General features: G+C 45.7%; 1 protein-coding gene across 1 annotated transcript in view; it reads right to left on the bottom strand.

Moving 5' to 3' along the window:
- The window catches only part of CLTCL1 (clathrin heavy chain like 1), an 88938-nt gene that overhangs the window by 35767 nt on the left and 31055 nt on the right, over nt 1-22116 (bottom strand). Inside the window, exons 5-16 of the mRNA XM_069497050.1 lie at nt 20138-20311; nt 19325-19522; nt 18273-18473; nt 18015-18167; nt 16985-17107; nt 14925-15062; nt 5343-5507; nt 4584-4764; nt 3005-3168; nt 1789-1914; nt 1088-1230; nt 492-726 (exon numbers count right to left, since the gene is read on the bottom strand). Of these exons, the coding sequence (XP_069353151.1) occupies nt 492-726; nt 1088-1230; nt 1789-1914; nt 3005-3168; nt 4584-4764; nt 5343-5507; nt 14925-15062; nt 16985-17107; nt 18015-18167; nt 18273-18473; nt 19325-19522; nt 20138-20311 (2001 nt within the window). The remainder of the gene's footprint in view (nt 1-491; nt 727-1087; nt 1231-1788; nt 1915-3004; nt 3169-4583; nt 4765-5342; nt 5508-14924; nt 15063-16984; nt 17108-18014; nt 18168-18272; nt 18474-19324; nt 19523-20137; nt 20312-22116) is intronic.

Here is a 22116-nt window from a genome sequence, read left to right on the forward strand (position 1 = left end):
TTACATACATGTAGATCCAAGCCTGGGCAGATGCAGGCAGGAGACCTGGACGAGAGGTCAGCCAGGACAGTGGGGGGAGGGCTTGTGTAGGGGGCAGGAGGCACCCAGGGACCTGCAGGCCACTCCAGGTGGGGTGACAGGAGGGGCGGCTGGGCTGCCAGGGGTGGGGGTGGCAGTCCACAGAGAAGCTCATGGGTCAAGCTAAGAAGTTTCATTTCGCTGGCAAGTTACCAGGTAACACCGAGGACTATGAGCAGAGGAGTGATGGTTTGGATCTGGGCCAACTAGGCCCACAGACATGATACATATAAACTGTGGAACAGGTCCCCAAAAGGGCTCAGAATTATAAAGGAAATAGAGTCTGTGGAAATGCCCTCATGTCCCACTGTCCCCAGGGCCAGAGAGCCCTGATCAGCCCCCACAGGCACAATTCGAAGCCCTGACCCACGAGGCCAGTGCAGCACGGGCAGCCAAGTGTATCTGCTGCCCACCTTGATGAGCTCCAGGTCACACTGCCCCCGCTCATAGGCGACGCAGGCCAGATGTGGGTCCCGCTTCTCGCAGTACCGGCCCACCACGCGGCTGTCATAGTAGGCATTCTCTCTCAGGAAGCGCTCAGGGCTGTTACTGCTGTCAATGTAGAGTTTCGCGAGTGCGTTGTGAGTGGCAGGCTCTTCGCAGCCCTCCTGAATCCGGGACTCCAGCCAGGGAAGCAGCAACTTGAGCCTTTGACAGAAGGAAGGTACCGTAAGTCTCCAGGCCACCACCTGAAATCTCCAGGGCAACCCCTGGGCTCTGAGGTTTGCTTCTTGAAACAAAATTTCTCCATTAACTTTAGGTTGCTCTAGAGATCAGCAAAGACCTGGTTTCCAAATTGATTTCAATTGTTAAGTTTTTCCCCAAGGTCTTCAGTACCAATAGCAAATCACTCATTACTAGATCTAAGATGTACATGAATGACCAGCCACAGAGATGGTCCTGGGGCCGGGAGGCCAACCATGAAAGCATCTTGGAGAATTAATCAGAGACTTAACAAGAGACACTAGAATTCAGGGGCAAGAGAAGACACCAGGTAAGGATACCATACCTATTTCTTTTTTCTACTTCGGCCACCAGCTCATCAGTAGAGAACTGTCCTCTCACTGCCATGATTAAGTTTTTAATCACTTCCTCAGAGCAATCCACATCAAGCAGCCCTCCAACCACAGCTGGGGTCCGGCTAGGGTTGACCTGCAGTAGTCAGGGTAGCGACTTCAGTGCTGCACATACAAGCCATTGTTAGAAGCCCCCCAGGATTTGAACAGTGTGGGTAAAACCCTGAAAGGGCTCCTGTGTAGGACTGAACTGTGTCCTACCAAAATTCCTGTTGAAGCCCTAACTCCCCCTGGGACTCTATTTGGAGAGAGGGCATTTAAGGAGGTAGCTAATGTTGAGCATGGGGCCCTAATCCCATAGAACTGGCATCCTTATAAGAAGAGGAAGAGACACCCGGAGTGCTCATGCACAGAGGAAAAGCCATGTGGGAACACAGTGGGGAAGCCGTCCGCAGTCCTGGAGGAAAGCCCTCACCAACCCTGCTAGCACCTTGATCTTGGACTTCCAGCTTCCAGAAGTGCAAGAAATCACTTTCCATTAACCAAGCCCCCGTCTGTGGCGTCCTAGTCTGCAGCCTGAGCAGACTGACACACCACCCTTCAGACTGACGGTCTCCAGATGTCCCGGAGGCAGAGGCAGCTCAGCAGGTGCAGACTGTCACCACTGACTGCCCCACCCAGGAGCCAGCAGTACCTTCTGCACGTAAATCTCGACGTACTTCTGCAGATTGTTGCGGTACAAATACAAGACGAGGTCGTGGACAAAGTCAAACCGATCACACACGATGATGAGGGGAAGCTGGTCTGTGAGTTTGGCCTCCTGAGGGTTAGAATGCACAGAACAAGTCAGGAGTGGAGATGCCAGAGCCAGACCCCAGGGCTCACAACCCAGCATGGCACGGAGCTGCCTCTGCAGCAGAGAGAACCAGAGACTCAGAATGAGACTTTGTTCTAGATACGCGGTCATTTTGGGATGCCGTGTTTGCTTTGGGAAACAAGAGGGAAAAGGTAATGTTATTTGGTTAAAGACTGTTCCATTTGGCAATAACATCCTAAATATGGATATCTTTTGGGATACAACAAGCAGCTCGTTATGTGTAAAGCCAACACAGGCCAGGCAGCTGCACAGAACAGCGCACCTGTGGTAAAGGTGGCCTTTTCAGACAAGCAGCCACAGGCCACGGAAACACACTGTGCACTGTTTCCGACAGTGACAGGCCTTGGGCAGGACTGACACAGGCCACCACAATCACACCTCCCCCTATCTGGACCCAGCCCTAGTTTACATTTCCCAGATTCCCTTGAAGTTTTAGGTGTGACCACGTGACCTCATTTCCTCCAAGGGAATGTGAACCACAATGTCATCTGCCACTTGCAGGCCTCACCCATAACCACCACCCGTGCAGGTTCCTCTGCATTCGTCCCTCTTCCCACTGGCTGGGAAGACAACGTTCCAGGATGTATTGAAGCGAAGCAGCCATCAGCCTGCTCCCTGAAGGATGGCAGGAAGGAGAGCCACCCCACTTACCTCCATGGCCACCCAGCGCTGCCAGATGAGAAAGAGGCAGGCTTCCTGTCCTTCCTGCCCCCCACCGAGTGGCCCATGTGTTCCTGTAGCCTCGCCCCCCCTCACTGACAGAGGCGCAGTTGAGATGTTGGCAGCGATAGCCTAACTCCTTCCATGCACACGCCACAGAGTTAAGAGCACAGTCTCAAGCTTCTTTCTACAAAGGGCTCTTAAAATGATAGACAGGTTCTAAGAACTTTAAACCATAAAGTGGAGACCGTTGCTGGGGACTAAGGGTGCCGTGATGAGACGTGCAGCGTTGTGCCTTAGGAAGTCACGCTGAGGGTCTGCCCACCTGCCATCAGTGAGGGCAGCTCATGGGAGGAGGAGGAGCTGGACGCACCTTCAGGAAGTTCTTCACATGCTCCGGGTTGTAGCAGCTGCTCTCTCGGCATATCCGTTCCACCTCCTTGATCTGCCCCGTCTTACAGGCGGCCTGGATGTATTTCAAATGCACGTCTGCATCTTGGCTGAAGTTGACGATCGAGCCCAGGAAGTAGAAGAGGCCTGTGAGGAGAGACTGCTCCATTTCTGCCCTCAAAAACACCCACCTTCCTTCTCCATAGCGGCTGCAGCCTTCCTGTGGTGACCCAGCCATGACAACCCTGCTCCGTTCTCCACGTACCCACGGCCCACTCAGAACTCATGATCTATATGAAGTTTGTCTGCTCTGACGTCTCCCGCAAATAGCTAGTCAGATTTCTACCATTGGGGAGGGGTACCTGGGATGTTTTGATGTAAACTATTGGTTCTTTGGTGTATGTGGAATTCCTTTGGGGGCACAGATTCACCTCAGATGTATCTTTAAGAGCAGTTCCCACTGCGGTAACCTGAGAGGGCTGAGGGGCTGCCGCTCTAAAAAGACACGCCAGTGACAGAGAAAATAAGCAATGGCTGCAACAGGAGCCTCCGCACGAGGAGGCTGCGACCTGACCTGGAACTGACGGTGACGTGGCCACCACGTCTGAGCCCTGAGCCAAGTCACAGAGGACATTGTTCAACAGAGGCTAATGATGTTGCTCATCATTACAGGGGCCAGCCCAGAGATACCAGTGACAACAACAGGATAGGACACAGAAGGCCATGCTCCCTGCTGAGGCCTTTAACTGTAACCGTGAGACTCTGCCAACAGGAAGGGAATGGGCAGCCCTGAAGCTGACGGTTCCCTGTGACCCCACTCTGCTGCCGCTCCCTTCCCAGCCCCACCCCGCCTTCTGCTTGGGCCTTTGCTGCAGGGGTGTCCCTGGAAGAGAAGGCCAGCTCCCTGGACACCACACGGTGGCTGGATGCCCCACTGGACACACGCTCAACCTCTGTCCTGGGCAGGCCAGACTTCCCCTACTTGTCCCCAGCAAAGCCACCCCTACCCTCACCGTAGCACACTGTTTTGGTGAGATACCCACAGAAAGGCAAAGGAAGGCAACCAGGTCAGCCTCGTCAGCCCCAGTAACCAACTGGGTGAGAGACACCACAAAGCAATGGACCCTCCACGGGGCTCTCACTTAGGAGAGGACAAAGGAGCTTCCTTCTCAGGGCTGCATAGACGAGACACCAGGCCCTGTCACTGGTACCCAGGACCTTCAGCATGGGATTTGAGATGGATTCTGGCCAGACTGTGCAGCACAGACACACAGGGTTCCACGAAGTCTTCAGGGATACAAAGGAGATTCTAGTCTCCCCAGCCCAATGCCAACCCACCTGATATCTTCCTTCGAAACGCCAGAAAGGTTACTGAAGCTGAGTAATACACACGAGATAGCAGTAATATTCTGCCATCTACTGAGTACCTAAGGAAGTGAGGTGAATGCTGCATCCTGCCTGGCTTTGCGGGAAGGCTGTTTGAAGCTGGGCAAGCAGACTGCAACCCCTCAGAAAGGAGGCGCAGCTGCGTGGTGAGGTCGGCCAGAGGCGGCAGGGTTTACCTTCGTAACTCCTGAAGGATTCAAAGAGCTGCACCAGGGACTGCGTGCCCAGCTGCTCGTGGTACTTAGAGGCCACCTGCACACACAGCTGCAGGTTCTGTCTGAGGTTAGCAGACAGCATGGCACGCAGACACTCCACAGAGTCCTCCACCGACAAGGAGCCAAAGAAACTGACAAGCCACTGGGAATAAGAAAGAGTCTGTCCACAGCTGCACACCACCTTAAATACTGACAACACTTGGAAAATAACTGGATTGTCCCCCCACTGCCCCAAGGGTCAAAAATAAAAAGAATTTTCACTTAAAAGGACTGAAAAGCAACTATCCATCATGGGAAAAAGTAGGAGCAAGGAGTAAACCTGGGACGAGACGCTGACCTAAACTGTCCATCCCAGAACATTCCCCAGTTGGTACCAAACTATTCTGCAGACTGGAACACCACCACTATTTTCAGCTTTTGCTAATGGTTTCAGACAGCCCTGCCAGGCTGTCAGTGCTAAAAGGTTATCTCTATCCTGCCATTGGATCAAGTCAAAGGTGGACGCTGGAAAGAACGGTGACATGGGGCCCAGCCACGCCACAGGCAGGCAAACCTGTGTGGCTGCCCCAGAACTGCTTTGTAGTGAAGCAGGCAGGTCAGGGCAGTGACAGGCTCACGGCTCGGTCTCACAGTAACCAACAGGCAGACACGCAGGAGCATGTGGCGCTGACCACTGCACAGACACCAGCCACAGTGGGAGTGCCCTGGGGGCGCACGTACCTCGGGATTAAGGAGGTGCGTGTGCACAAGGGTCCTCTTGATGTCGTAGAGGTCAGTGTAGTGCTCCAGCGCCCGCTGCAGCAGGCCTGCCTTCTCACACAGCTGGGCAACGTGGGCCCGATCGTAGTGAGTGAACATCTGATTTCCCAGCATGGCATCCGCAACCTACGAAATCGTGATCAGTAAGAAAGCCTGATTGGTGGCAGTAACTTTTTAAGAGCAGCTGCTCGACTGTGCCCCCAGGGTAGGGCAGAGCTCGGGAACCAGCTCGCACATCCAGGCTTCCAGGCAGCAGCTGCACTGCGGTGCGAGCAGCCCTGCCGTCCTTCAAGTCGTCTGAGGCCCTCTGCACAGGCTCCGTCCCCCCACACTGCAGAGCCAGGCCTGGCCCACGTGGCCATGGAGTCGGGCGGGTGAGAAAGGCCAAGGCCCCACAAACCCTTGTAACTGGGATAAGTCCGGTCACTGTCGGGGCTTTTCAGTGATCACGTTCTTCTAGGGTTTCTGTGGCAGGATCAGAGTGAGGGTTCATGTCTACCAGACCCTCTTCGATGAGCTCAGCCCTCCATCTAGGAACAGTCAGAATGAGACCTGAAAGTAACATATTCTATTTGTGTTCACAAGACTTCTCTACTAGGTTAAAGGCAGAACTAGGAGTTGGGGGTTGCATTTAAAAACCAATAAACATTCCTGGAAAGAATTTGGATGAGGCTTAATGTTATCTTTAAATAAGTAATTTCTGGGCTAAGAATGCAACTCCGCCGCCTGGCTGAGCGATCTCACCCTCAATATCTACACCCCCGGGACCCTCCCTGCCGCCCAGTGCACACTTTCCCGTTCCTTCTAGGATCTGCAGCACCAACTAGACGCAGTGCTGGGGGGCGTGAGGTGCAGTGTGTGGAGGTCCTAGCTGCAGCGTGCTGGTGGGGCACCCCTCCTCCCACGGGAGGGCCATGCTCCCAGCTTAGGGCAGGATCCTGGGCAGGGAACCTTCCGGCCAGCATCACAGTTGTGGGGGAGCTCAGCTGGCCTGACGCTCTGCCTGCTGGCAGAGGCCTGGGAGAAACTGTGGAACAGGGGAGGGTAGAAAGGAGTGAGGCCCGCTCCAGGCTGCCAAACTGCGGGTCTCAGACAGACCCACCCCCAGATGCAGACTTTCTGGTTGAGTGGAGCCATTTCAGCCCCTCCCTGGCAGCTCTGCCCAGAAGCAGAGAACAGACCTTTGACCCCTCTAACATGATTTGTGGAGCTTGAGTGCAGGCCCACCCAACCCAGCCTCGCCCAGCCTCACTCCCCAGCTCCACCTCACTCCACCACTGAGGTAGAGAATAAGGACACACCTGGAAGACCCAGAGCCCCACCCACCACTGAGGCACTAGAGTGCCTCTCCAGAGGAACTAGAGCTGGTTACAGGACCCCAAAACAACACTGCAGCTTGCTCCTCCCAGCAAGTGCCACCTACTGACAGGGAGGTCAATTTGCAGCCCTTTTACTGCATTTACTGACTCATCATACAGGGTGTGGTTGATTCTCACCCTCAAGCACCACCTATTGGCTCGGAGACTAAACTGGGTGTGTCACTGTCTCAGCAACAGAAAATCCAAAGGTAAGAAGCAACAGCTACTTCAGATGAGAAGGAGTCAGCGAAAGAATTCAGGAAGTATAAAGAATCAAACTAAAAGAACACCCTCAAAAGGGAACACCAGATCTCTAGCAATGGATACTGACCAAAATCAAAACACTGAAACGACAAATGAAGAATTTCGAACATGGATTGTAAGAAAACTCAATGAACTGCAAGATAAAATGGACACCCAACACAAAGATCACAAAAAGAATGCAGGAAATGAATGAAAAATTAACTAAAGAAATTGAAATATTAAAGAAAAATCAAACAGAACTTCTGGAAATGCAAAATTCACTCAAGGAATTATAAAATACAGCGGAAAGCCTTAAGAACAGGTTAGATCAGGTAGAAGAAAGAATCTCAGAGACTGAAGACAACACCTTTCGATTAAACAAGTCAGTCGCAGAGATAGAGCAGAGAAATAAGAGGAAAGAACAAAGCCTATAAGAAATATGGATTATGTGAAGAAGCCTAACATAAGAATCATAGGCATCCCTGAGGGCGAAGAAGAAAATACACAAGGGGTGGATAATCTATTTGAGGGAATGATGGAGAAAATTTCCCTGGCCTTGCTAGAAATCTAGCTATCCATGTATAAGAAGCTAAAAAGACTCCTTAGAGATTCATTGCACAGAGGAAGACACTATGACACATAGTCATCAGCCTGAATAAAACAAACACAAAAAAGGGCCTCCTACGAGCCATAAGGTGAAAGCAGCAGGTAACCTACAAAGGAAAACCCATTACACTAACTGCAGACTTCTCAACTGAGACCCTACAAGCCAGATGGGACTGAGGCCCCATTCTCAGTCTTCTCAAACAGAATAATGCTCAGCCTAGAATTTTGAATCCGGCAAAACTAAGTTTCTTACATGAAGGAAAAATAAAGACCTTCTCAGACAAACACACACAGAGGGAATTCGTCAAGACAAGACCTGCCCTCCAGGAAGTACTCAGAACATAGTTACACACAGATCAGCACAGTACACACTCACCAGTGTAAAATCATCCAAAAGCTAAAGGTCAAAGGCCAGATATCACCATGGCTCAAGAGAGGAAACGAAGTAACAAAGTTCTACTCAACAGGATGAACAGAAATCCATCCCACTTATCAATTCTTTCAATAAATGTGAATGGCTTGAACTGCCCACTGAAGAGACATAGGCTGGCTGAATGGATAAACATACACAAGCCAAGTGTCTGCCACCTCCAGAAAACACATCTAACCCACAAGGATTCATTAAAACTCAAGGTGAAGGAATGGAAAACGATATTCCATGCAAATGGAAACCAAAAGAAAGCTGGTGTAGAAGTTCTCATTTCAGATAACTTAGTCTTCAAATCAACAAAAGTAATGAAAGACAAAGATGGTCATTATATAATGGTAAAGAGAACAATTAAACAAGAAGACATAACAATTCTAAATATTTATGCACCCAACTCAGGTGCACCCAGATTCATAAAACAAATCCTACTTGATCTAAACAAAATGATAAAGAGCAGCACTGTAATAGCCAGGGACTTCAACACTCCTCTGACAGAACAGGACAGATCCTCCAAACAGAAAATAAACAAAGAAACAATGGACTTAAACAGAACTGTAGAACAAAGGGGTCTGACAGATATTTACCGAACATTCTACCCAAAAACTACTGAATATACGTTTTTCTCATCAACTCATGGGATATTCTCTAAGATTGACCATATCCTAGGCCACAAAATATGTCTCAACAAATTTAAAACATAGAAATTATACCATGTATCTTCTCAGACCATAGTGGAATAAAATTAGAAATCAACTCCAACAGAAACACTCATCTCTATACAAAGTCATGGAAAATAAAAAATCTACTGATGAATGACAGTCAGGTCAATGAGGAAATTAAGATGGAAATCAAAAGATTCTTTGAAACAAATGATAAAGAGGATACAGGTTATCAAAATCTGTGGGACACAGCTAAGGCAGTCCTGAGAGGAAAATTTATAGCCATAAATGCCTACATGCAAAAGACAGAAAGATTACAAATCAACAATCTAATGAATCAGCTCCAAGAACTGGAAAAGGATGAGCAAAACAATCCCAAAGCCAGCAGAAAAAATAATCAATCAAAATCAGAGCATAACTAAATGAAATCAATAACAACAAAACTACATGGAAGATTAATAAAACAAAAAGTTGGTTCTTTGAGAAGATAAACAAAATTTACATGCCCCTTGCTAGATTAATGAGAAGCAGAAAAGAAAGGACTCTAATAAGCTCAATCAGGAATGAAAAAGGAGAAATTACAACTGATACCATGGAAATACAAAACATCATCTATGAATACTATAAAATCTCTATACACATAAACTTTAAAACATGGAGGAAATGGACAAATTCTTAGAAGCACACAGCCTCCCTAGGCTCAATCAGGAAGAAACAGAATTCCTGAACAGACCAATATCAAGTACTGAAATTGAAGCAGTAATAAAAAAGTCTTCTTAAAAAAAAGTCCTGTACCAGATGATTTCACGCCCAAATTTTACCAGCCCTACAAGAAAGAACTGGTGCCTATCCTGCAGAAATTATTACACAACACGGAGAAGGAAGGAATCCTCCCCAAAACATTTCATGACGCCAATATCACCCTGATACCAAAGCCAGGAAAGGACTCAACAAAAAAAGAAAACTACAGACCAATATCCCTTATGAATATAGATGCAAAAATTCTCAATAAAATCCTAGCAAACTGAATTCAGGGGCATATCAAAAAAGTAATCCATCATGACCAAGTGGGCTTCATCCCAGAGATGCAGGAATGGTTCAACATACGCAAATCTATAAATGTAATTCACCACATAAATAGATGTAAAAACAAAGACCATATGATCCTGTCAAAGATGCAGAAAAAGCATTTGACAAAATTCAGCACCCTTTTATGATAAGAATGCTTAATAAAATAGGCATAGATGGGACTTACCCCAAAATAATAAAAGCCACATATGACAAACCCTCAGCTAACATCATACTGAATGGGGAAAAATGGAAAGCATTCCTGCTTAGAACTGGAACCAGACAAGGTTGCCCTCTATCACCACTTCTATTCAACATAGGGCTGGAAGTCCTAGCCAGAGCAATCAGATAAGAGAAGGAAATTAAGGGCATCCAAATGGGGGAAGAAGAGGTCAGACTATTGCTGTTTGATCATGATATGATCTTGTATCTAGAAAACCCCAAAGATTCTGCCATGAGACTATGGAATTGATAAACAAATTCTGCAAAGTCTCAGGTTGCAAAATCAATGTACACAAATCAGTAGCATTCATATATGCCAACAACAAACTGAGAACCAAATCAAAGACTCAATACCTTTCACAGTAGCAACAAAGAAAATAAAACACCTAGAAATATATTTAACTACGGAGGTGAAAGACCTCTACAGGGAGAATTACGAAACACTCAGGAAGGAAATAGCAGAAGACGTAAACAGATGGAAAACCACACCATGCTCATGGACCAGCGTGTTAAAATGTCTATAGTACCCAACGTGATCTACAAATTCAATGCAATCCCTATTGAAATACCAATAACATTTTTCACCCATCTAGAAAAAATAATTCTATGATTCATATGGAACCAGAAAAGACCCTGTATAGCCAAAGCAACCTTAAGCAAAAAGAACAAATTTGGAGGCATCAATTTACCAGACTTAAAGCTATACTACAAGGCAACAGTAACCAAAACAGCATGGTACTGGCACAAGAACAGAGACATAGACCAATGGAACAAAACTGAGAACTCAGACATAAAACCATCTTCACATTGTCATTTGATCTTTGACAAAGCAAACAAATACATACAGTGGGGAAAAGAATTCTTATTCAATAAATGGTGCTGGGAAAATTGGATAACCCCATGTAGAAGACTGAAACAGAATCCGCACCTCTCACCTCTCACAAAAATCAGCTCACGAAAGATAACAGATTTAAACCTCAGGCGTGAAACCATAAGAATTCCAGAAGAAAATGTTGGAAAAACTCTTACAGACATCAGCCTAGGCAAAGAATTTATGAAGAACACCCCAAAGGCAATCACAGTAACAACAAAATTAAATAAATGGGACCTGATCAAATTAAAAAGGTTCTTCACAGCCAAGAAAACTATCATTAGTGTGAATAGACAACCTACAGAATGGGAGAAACTATTTATGTGCTACACATCCGATAAAGGGCTGATAACTAGACCTATATAGAACTCAGGAAAATCAACAAGAAAAAAATCAAACAAGCCCATTAAAAAGTGGGCAAAGGAGAGAAATAGAAACTGCTCAAAAGAAGATAGACTAATAGCCAAAAACATATGAAAAAATGCTCAACATCTCTAATCATCAGGGAAATGCAAATCAAAACCACAATGAGATATCACTTAACTCCAATGAGAATGGCATTTATCAACAAGTCCCAAAATGGCAAATGTTGGTGTGGATGCGGAGAGACTGGAATACTCTTACACTGCTGGTGGGACTGCAAACTAGTAAAACCTCTATGGACATTAATATGGCGATACCTCAAAAAACTCAAAATAGAACTACCATTTAATCCAGCAATTCTATTACTGGGTATTTACCCAAAGGAAAAAAAGACATTCTATAAAAAAGAGATCTGCTGTTGGATGTTCATAGCAATACAATTCACAATGGCAAAGATGTGGAAACAACCCCAGTGTCCACCAATATATGAGAGGATTAATAAAATGTAGTATATGTCCAAACTTGGTGTTTGGGGAAAAAAAATTTAAAAAAGCAAAAAAGAAAATAAAATGTGGTATATGTATACCATGGAGTACTACTCAGCCACAAAAAACAATGATGAACTAACACATCTTGCATTATCCTGGATGGAGCTGAAGCCCATTCTTCTAAGTATCACAAGAATGGAAAAACAAGCACCACATGTACTCACCCACCATTAAATTGGTACTAACTGATCAACACTTATGTGCACATATGGAAGTAACATTCATAGGGCACTGGGGAGGTGGAAGAGGAGAGAAGGGGATGGGTAAATTCACACCTAATGGGTACAATGTGCGATGTTTGAGGGTTGGGCATGCTTGTAGCTCTGATTTGGGTGGTGTAAAGGCAATATATGTAACCAAAGCATTTGTACCCCCATAATATTCTGAAATTTTAAAAAAATTTAATAAAAATAAAATAAACTAAAATAAATGCAGTACTGGTCACATACAGAGTGACCAGAGCCACAGTCAAACACTATACTGCTCCCGGGTCATGCACACTCTGGGCTCCCCACAGACTAAACTATCCAAACCAAGTCCTGAGATAGAGCTTCAGAACATCAGGCACTCACCTGCTTCCTCCATCCTGTTTCCTTCAGATCTATCCCTACTAACCTCTTGTTTTCAAACATTTCTCCTTATTATTAGCAACAGTGTATTTTTTAGAGAAGTAAGAAAACACAGATAAGCAAAGAAATCAGAGAAGACCGCCCTGACACTTACGCGCCGTGCTTGGAGCCTGCCGGCACCTTGCCGAGCTGCTTGCTCAGCCAGGCTGCCTCCCTGTGGGGTGTGGGTGCCCCTAGGTCTGTCCACTGAGTTAGCAGGGCTTGGTTCTGTTTCAAGCTCATTCACTAAACACTGTTATATGTAATCACCACGTCACGGGAGTCCAGTAGAACACCAAACAGCACGTGAACAGCACTTCTATTTCCTTGTAGTAGGCTATGATCCACTGATCAGCAGCTAACTTGTGGCTTTGAATAAACTGAGGTAACAGAACAGTATAATCAACAGGTTGTTTCCTAATTACAAAAACAATATGTGATTATTAAAGAAAAAACAAATCAGAAGACAGATAAAGAACAAAGTACACTTCTACAATCTTAGCCACTCAGACAACCTTGGTTAGCAGCTTGATACAAATCCTTCTAAATCCCTTTCCTGTGTATATATCCACATTTAACCCACGATAGCATCTCCATGTGATCTGGTCATACTTGCCCCCTACAACTTTCAGGTGGAGAAATGATGCCCGTCACAATGAGGTACCACTGCACACCCATTAAGATGGCTATTTTTTAAAAAAGGAAAATAAGTGTTGGCAAAGATATGGAGAAACTGAAAACCCTGTAAATTGCTGGTAGTAATATAAAACGGTGCAGCCTCTTGGAGTACAGTATGGTGGTTCCTCAAGCAGTTGAACATAGAATTACCATACCAGCCAGCAATTCCATTCCTGGGTACATGTCCGATAGAACTGCAAGCAGGGTCTTGAAGAGGTTGAAACTGCCCTTCAATAATGGGGTACAAGGTGAGAACTATGGTAAAGGCCTAGCTAAAAATAATGATAATAATTAGTCACCATCCCCCTGTTTGCTTCTCTATACTTGCCACTCCGGAGCCACGAAGCTGGTGGTCATAAAGATTCTTAACTTCTCCCCATAGCTGGTATCCATAAAGATTCTTAACTTTCTCCATAGATAACATCATTTTTTTGAAGGCTAAAGGTAGGTTTTAAGATATCTGCCAGGCCTTCATTCCAGCGGATTGATTGACCCACCCAGATCGTACCAAGAAACCAACTCAACTGGAATTGTGACCCCAGGGACTGAAACAACACAAGGAAGATGATTTCAACACCCCTATAATTTTGCCCCAATTAACAAATCTAATTGCCTAATCCTTTGCCTGCTAAACTATCCTTAAAAACCCCGTCTCCCAAGTTCTCATGGAGGTGGATTTGAGAAATTTCTCCCGTCTCCCCACTTATGCTATGTGGAATAAAGACCCTTTCTCTGTAAAGCCTGCTGACTTAGAGTGTTGACTTCCTCTTGGGCAGCAGGCAAATGAACTTGGTTGGGCGGCAACAAGGTATTTGTACACCCATGTTCACAGCAGCATTATTCACAATAGCAAAAAGGTAGAAGCAACCCAAATGCTCATCAATGGATGAATAAACAACATGTTATATATACACCTAATGAATATTATTCAGTCTTAAAAATGAAGAAATTTCCAACACATGCTATGACATGGATGAACCTTGAAACTAATACGCTAAGTGAATAAGGTCAGATAAAAGGACAAATATTTTATGATTCCATTTATATGAAGTAACTAGAATAGGTGAATTCATAGGAAGAGAGAGTGGAATGGTGGTTGCCAGGAGCTGGGGGTGGGGCTTAGGGGTGGGGGACAGAGAGTTATTGCTTAATAGTTACATAGTTACATAAGGTTTGGGATGATAAACAGTTCCAGAAATATACAGTGGTGATGGTTGCACAATATTGTGAATATCCTTTTTTTTTTTTTTTTTTGAGATAGAGTCTGGCTCTGTTGCCTGGGCTACTGTGCTGTGGCATCAGCCTAGCTCACAGCAACCTCAAACTCCTGGGCTCAAGCGATCCTCCTGCCTCAGCCTCCCAAGTAGCTGGGACTACAGGCACGCGCCACCATGCTTGGTTAATTTTCTCTATATATATTTTTAGTTGTTCAAATAATTTCTTTCTATTTTTAGTAGAGACGGGGGTCTCGCTCTTGCTCAGGCTGGTCTCGAACTCCTGACCTTGAGCAATCCTCCTGCCTCGGCCTCCCAGAGTGCTAGGATTACAGGCATGAGCCACTGTGCCTGGCCAGTGAATATTCTTAATGCTACTGTACCATACACCTAAAAATTATTAAAATGGTAAACTTTGTTATGTATATTTTACCACAATGGATAAAAAGAAGAAAGGAAGAAATGATAGCCCAAGTGTACTGTTTCCATGAAAAGTCTTATACCATGATTTCTGGAAAAATCTGTTAGGAAACTCACGGAGAATGTCCACTGAGAAATACAAAGATAAATATCTGGCACTAGCACAACCCAGCCCAAAGCTGCGCTCAGGTCTGTGAGTCCCACACAGAGGGGCCACAGGTACTCCGCCCTTGGTGTTAGCCTAGACGTGCCACTTGCCTGGGGTGCATGAATCAGGTTCATCTCCAACAGCCGAGTCTGGAGGTGCCCCTCAGCTGGGCGATTATTCTTCAAGGCATCCAACAAGAAGGAAGTACATTGCTGAATTAAACTGTTTTCCATGAAAATGTCTACAATCTGAAACAGATCCAAGACACACGTCACTCAAAGGAAACAGTGTTTTATTTTCCTATTGAAATAGTTCCTGAAATAGAATTTCATTTAGAAATTCAACAATTAGTTCCTTCCTTTGCATTTTCTTATGTGATCAAAATTCATGTAATTTATGGCCACTATTTATTAATATATAGTTCTGTGAAATCACATCATCTTTGTTATACTCACCAACAAAGCATTTTACTGGAATGGATGAAAGGGAGTAACTTTTATAATGAATGAACCCCTTTTATAATGAATGATCCAAGCGATCTTAACAATACATTACTTAATCAAGTCCTAGAGGCTGTTGTGATGGTTAAATAATTTCAGGTGTCAACTTCGCTGGATAAAGGAATACCTACAGAACCAGTAAAGCATTATTTTTGGGTGTATCTTGTGAGGGTGTTTCCAGAGGAAATTGGCACGTGAGTCCAGTGGATGGAATGGAGGAAGATTTGCCCTCAATGTGGGCAGGCACCATCCAACTGGCTGGGGCCCAGATAGAACAATAGAAGAAAAAAGGGTTTTTTCCTACTCAGTCTCTCTCTCTCTCTCTCTGCCCCACCCCCCGCCCCCATACCCTGTCTCCTGGAGCTGGGACACTCTTTTCATCCTGTCCTTGGACATCAGAACTCCAGGCTCTCTGGACTTTGGATTCCAGAACTTAACACTAGCAGCCCTCTGGATTCTCAGGCCTTCAGCCTCTGGGCTGAGACTTACATCATCCGTCTCCCTGGTTCTAACGCTTTCAAAATTGGACTGAGTCATGATACTGGCATTCCAAGATCTCCAGCTTGCAGATGGCCTGTCATGGGACTTCCCAACCTCCATAATCATGTGAGCCAATTCCCTTAAGAAATCCCCTCTTGTATCTCTATATCCATATCAACCCTATTGGCTCTGTCTCTTTGGAGAACCCTGAATAATACAGCAGCCAATACCTGGTGTCTGGCCCATATACTATCGTTATATTACTCAGACACAACTGGGAAAACACTAACATTTACTTAGGCACCAATTATTAAAGTTAAATAGATGTTAATTTAAAGAATTAATAAGCCTTAATAAGAGGTGAAATATAGGTAATAAATTTAGTAATTGCGTAACTGTTTTCATATTTAAAATATAAAATTTATATATTTCTTGGTACATTCTATAGACAGAAGTTCATATTTTTAAAAACTTTAAAATATGAAATTTAATCAAGATTTGAACTGAAGACTTCTTTCTTGTTGAGAACTAAGATTTGGCTCAAACTCCTTATTCATGCTCTCCAAAACATCTGCAAATTCCCAGATGTATAAAACCAATATAACTGTACTTACTATTTCCAGACAGGTTGTTGGTTTTGTTACCTTCCTTCAAGTTTCATTACATACCTATATGTCACCCAAAGCCCCTTGAACAGTATACCGGCGATGACTTGTGCTTAAATCTAAACGCCAAGTAGGTTGTACTAAAAGACAGACTGACATTCACACAAACCCAGGTCAGCCAGACACCCACGAGATGAACGTCTGGGTGACTAGACGGCACTCGCTGTGGTGCTTGGGCCACTGAGTGCTCCACGCGCTCAGGAGACAATGAGGCAGGAACTGGAGTCGGGAGGGATGGGGGCTGCCACTGTGAACGTCACTTGGCCACCACCCACCACCGCACAAAGAAACACAATCCTCCCAGCCCCACACACATCCTCTGAGATACTTCGAACCAAAGGTAACAAGTGTTCACATAATAAAGAGTAGAAGACAAGCTCCCCTGCACACCAGATTTTTAAAAACTAGAAGATTAACAGCAAAGAAGAGCGTCGAGACACACATTAACAGAAAAACAAATGAAAGGCAATCTTCTTGATAGCTATAAAAACCCACTAAAAGTTGTTCCCAACAGCCTGTGCTCACCTGGTTGATGTCAGCCAATGGCTCCTCATCCTGCACCAGCATCTGAGAAAACTGCAGGCCCTGTTCTGGACTGACCCTCATCACACTCCTCAGCAAAAAGATCCAGTCTGGGGTATACCCGACCTAGAAGCAAGGGAACACCAGCCAGGAAGACAAACTAAAAACTGTAGGAATTAGAAAAAGAAGTTCTGGCCAGGTGGGTGGGCGTGGTGGCTGACACCTGTAATCCTAGCACTCTGGGAGGCTGAGGAGGGAGGATCATTTGAGCTCAGGAGTTTGAAACCAGCCCGAGCAAGAGTGAGACCCCATCTCTACTAAAAACAGAAAAATTAGCCAGGCGTCCTAGTGCATGCCTATAGTCCCAGCTACTCAGGAGGCTGAGGCAGGAGGATTGCTTGAGCCCAGGAGTTTGAGGCTGCAGTGAGCCATGGTGACACCACTGCACTCCAGTCCAGGTGACAGAGTGAGACTCTGTCTCAAAAAGAAAAAGAAAATGAAAAAGAAGTTCTCCATCCTTTGTTCTGAACTTGTGTTTACAAAGAAACTGGCTTATGTGTGTACCAGCCCTCTAACAAACACGATATCCAAATAAATGAACTGATTCCATGTATGTGGAAGGCACAATTAACCGTAAAAACCGTGCAGACCACAGAGAAGTCACCCATCCATTTGCAAGCACAGCCTGCAGGGAGCACGTGGGAGCCAGACCTGGACACCCGCCACATTAATATGCAGTTAACACACTGCAGGGTGCTGGGGGGATGGGGACCCAGAGAGAGAGCAAGATAAGATCACAGGAAAGTTCCCTCCAGGAAGGGTGATGGAAGAGCTGTAAAACCAAGACCGGACAATAAAAAACTGGAGAGAGTAAGATACGAGTGTTAGAGATAAACGACAGATGCTAACAGCAATGCTGACAATGCTCTCCCATCAGAGCACTCACATAGGATATTTTATAAACTTCAGAACCAGCAACCACCCAGCCACAAATGAGTAATTTATGAGATACAGATCGTTCAACGTGCATTACCTTTCTGGCATACAGCACAATTTTCTGGAATTGGCCTGTTTCTGCAAAACACTGGATCACTTTGTTTGGCACATTTGCCCGGAGGTACACACTCAGAGCAAGTGTAGGGTCAGCCGTTTTGACCAGATCTCCCAGCTCTTCTGAGCACTCCAGCTGTGGCACCCAAAGGACAAGGCAAGGTTAGGACCAGAGAAGCAGGGAGCCGAGAACCCAGTTTTCAAACTGTGTGGGGGGTTGTGATCTCACAAGTGTTCCTACCTTGTCTTCTTTCAGCCACTTTTCTAAGAGCTGCTTGCGCCCCTGCTGAAGAACTGGACGGCAGAGTTCTAAGGATTCAAGTGTATTGAGCTGACCCTGGTCAAGCAGGATCCCAAAGTACTGAAGCAGAGGAGAAGCCTGCCCGGGCTGAGCGGGTATGCTCTGGAACTTCCGCACCGTGTCGCTTGTCCGCAGGATTCCCTGATCAATGGAAATGCAGGTCATTTTGCTGTAATCACAAGGGACCCCTTTACTCAATTTGCTTGTATTAAAAACAAAATCTGCCAATGGAAATTCCACACTAACTGTCAGGGACAAAAAGCCCTCTACTAAGGCAAACCTTCAACCATGACCACCAGTAAGGTGGGTCCGGGTCCTACGGGTGACTTCACAGGTAGGGTCTTACTTCTCCCCTGGCCTGCTGCAGTGAGAACAGGCCTCTGAGTTGACCCTGTAGTCGTAAGTTCTACTACGATTATATTCTAATTCAAAATACTCAAATTCCCAGATGAAAACTAGAAATGATTTGTTCATAACCATCACTTGAAAGGCAAGAAGGATTCTTTCAAGGAGAGACAATTTGAAAGTCTTTACTACTCAGGAGCAGATCTAGTCCCAGGACAATTTATCCTAATGAAACAAACCAAGGGAAAAGCCGTAAGCAGAACTGCTATACCCGAGAAGAGTGGAGAAAGTTCAGAGTAGGATTGTAGCTAAACAAAAAGGGTACAACCACTGGATGCAACTGTAGCAGCCGTGGAAAGTTCTAAGTCACAAAAACGCAAAACTGTACCTAAGCTAAGATGTTGGGTAATATGCATGCACACAGACAAGGGCTGGAAGACAGGGAAAAGGATGTCAGTGCAGCAAGACTGTGCTTTTTGTTTTATTACTGTTATGCCATTGGTATAAAATTTTAAAACTAAAAAGCAAAAAAACCCTTAACACTAATATACCCCAATATTGGTAGTGAAATGCTTCTATGCGTATCTCATTCTCAGAGTTGGCTCTTACAACTTCAGAATGCTTGAACAGAATTCAAGTTTCGTTACCTTTGGTGCAGATGCTGCTACTTTGGCGGCTTCCGCGTAGCTCCCCTGTGCAAAGAGGGTACTGAATTTTCCCACAAACAACTCCTCTGCCCCAGCCAGGTTACTACGAATAGCCAAATGCAGGCCAAGGTCCGGATTCTGAAGCACGTTGGTAGCGTAAGTCACGATGTTATCTTCCTCGACACAAACGGACAGCACCTGTAAGGACCCACGGTGAGGCCGGAGCAGCCTCGAGGAGCTCCACCCTTGTGCTCGGCCTGGTTCCCTCCCGACACTGGAAGGCAGCCACGCTCTCAGCTCCTGGTGAGCAGCCTGCGAGGGGGGCCCTGAGAGCGGTAACTGTGACAGGGCAGACAGCATGGCACAGCCGCGGCACGGGCCTCTGTGGGGTTGCTACAGCACGTGGACATCAGCCCCAGTGACGCGTTCGGCACGATGCCAAAATGGCCTGTTTTCACGGAACTGACTTTTTTTTTCTCAAACTTTTTTTTTTTAAGCAGAGATTTTCTTCTTTTAACTCTCTTTGAAAGCTTTGGTTGAGAAAGGTAACTTAACTACCATAGTATCTGCTTTTTCAACCCTCCCCCAGCAATGTGCATACGGCACAAAGACGTGTGTGGCTGGCATCAGAACTGCTGCTCCACTGGTGGACACTCCAGGAACGAGGGAGCTGCCCTCTCGGAACCAACCCAGCGCTGGGCATGTGCTGTCTGAAGGGGAGGGCGGTGAGGGAGCGAAGGGGAGGGGAGACGGTTTAGGAGCCGGTTCCTAGTGAACGGAAAACGTGTAAAACAAGATCTCAGAGTTACATACCTGTCCCTTTTTGTTGACGCCAATAATTCCAGAGGTCGGTTCATGTGGAGCAGTTACAAAGATCGTGTCAGCGCTAATGCGGTTCACATAGATGCACACTCCAGACTCTAGGTCGTACATATGAAGATAGCCACACTTTGTGATCAAGTAAATAACACCGTGTTTAGCTCCAACCTGCAAGAGGACAGAACAACAGGCTGGAGAGGTAAGGTGACGGCAAGTAGGACAACAGAGCTCGCAAATGAGGAGGAGGATTCCTGAAATGACTGGTGGAGCAACGCTTCCCTGAGACGTGGATTCTAACTCCTACACCACTGAGAACCAGTTTTAAAGTCAAAACTCTGCCCAACCGCTCACAAAGGAAGGTCCAAGAAAATCAGGCTATTCTATATATCTTGCAGCTAGAGCTATCCTTTCCCCAGTTTCTTACCAAAACCCTCTAAGCAAGCTAAGAGTTCATGAAAGAAGGGTAAAATTCTGGAAGAAGACCCCAGACACTGAGTTCACATCCCAGCCTGCCCTCTACCACCCCTCATTAATCTTTGACCTTTGCCAAGTACCCTGGACTCTTCCAGGAAAATACTCAACACACAGGAAAACCTGAAGGGGAAAAAGACAGAGGAATCTGCCCAACCGAATTATTATAAAACACATAGTAATTTTAAAAGTATGGTATTAGGCTGGGCACGGTGGCTGGCACCTGTTATCTCAGCACTTTTGGGAGGCCTAGGCGTGAGGATCGCCTGAGGCCAGGAGTTCAAGACAGGCCTGGGCAACATAACGAAACTCTGTCTCTATAAAAAATACAAAAATTAGCCAGGCATAGTGGTGCACACCTGTGGTCCCAGCTACTCTGGAGGTTGAGCTGGGAGGATTGCTTGATCCCAGGAATTGGAGGTTACAGTGAGCTATGATGATGCCACTGCACTCCAGCCTGGGTGACAGAGTGAGAGTCTGTCTCATAAACTGAGGGTCCTGTAAGAGAATCAATCATATATGAGAATTTAATGAGCAGATCAAAGTAAATTCCAGATGGGCCAAAGACTTTAAATAAAAAAACAAATACAATTAAGAGAGTAATGAAAGAAAATATGCTGGGAACAGTGGTGTGCACCTGTAATCCCAGCTACTTGGGAGGCTGAGGTGGGAGGATCACTTGAGGCCAGGAGTTCAAGACCAGCCTGGTCAACACAGAGGGATCCTGTCTCAATTAAAAAAAAAAAATACATATATATATATATATATATACACACACACATATGTACATATACAGGTAAATACTGCAATTATCTTGGGGTACAAAATTATTTTCAAAACATGATACCATAGCCACACAAAACTGCAAAACTTCCACAAGGTGCAACACACCACAAATTATGCCCGGGAAAAATATCCAAAACACATCAGACACTTAGTATACTAGAAACTACAAAGAGTTCTTACAAATAAGATAAAGACCCCAACAGAAAAAATGCAAAGATTAGGAAGAGGCAATTAGCCAGATGCATATGAGTGGCTGATAAACCCAACCTCCCCGACAGTAACTGACAAGAGGGCCTGAAAACCAGCAGACACTGTCCAGCTACCAAAGCAGCGCTGGCAGGAATATGACCTGGCTGGTGTGGTCATGACAGCCTGTGACATGCACATGCTCCTGACCCAGCAATTTCATGTCTAGGAACTCATCCTTAGACTTTTAGACTAACGTACAAAGATAAATAGACCACAGTGTTCCTTGAAGTGTTTATTGCAAACATAAATATCCACCACCGGGGATTGCTCAAATGAGTTACGGCACCTCTGCAGAACTGATGATGCAAACAATAAAACAGATACATGTACATCACTGACACAGAATGATCTGCAACACAGTGAGAGGAGGTCACAAAGCCAGGCTGCTGCAAGCCGTTTTCGTAAGGATCTGTTTGTACCTAATGTGCATGTGAAGTTACCTCCAAAGGGGCGGTCACAATTAGCAG

The sequence above is a fragment of the Eulemur rufifrons genome, chromosome 21 (assembly GCF_041146395.1).
Source record: "Eulemur rufifrons isolate Redbay chromosome 21, OSU_ERuf_1, whole genome shotgun sequence".
Classification (NCBI taxonomy): Eukaryota; Metazoa; Chordata; class Mammalia; order Primates; family Lemuridae; genus Eulemur; species Eulemur rufifrons.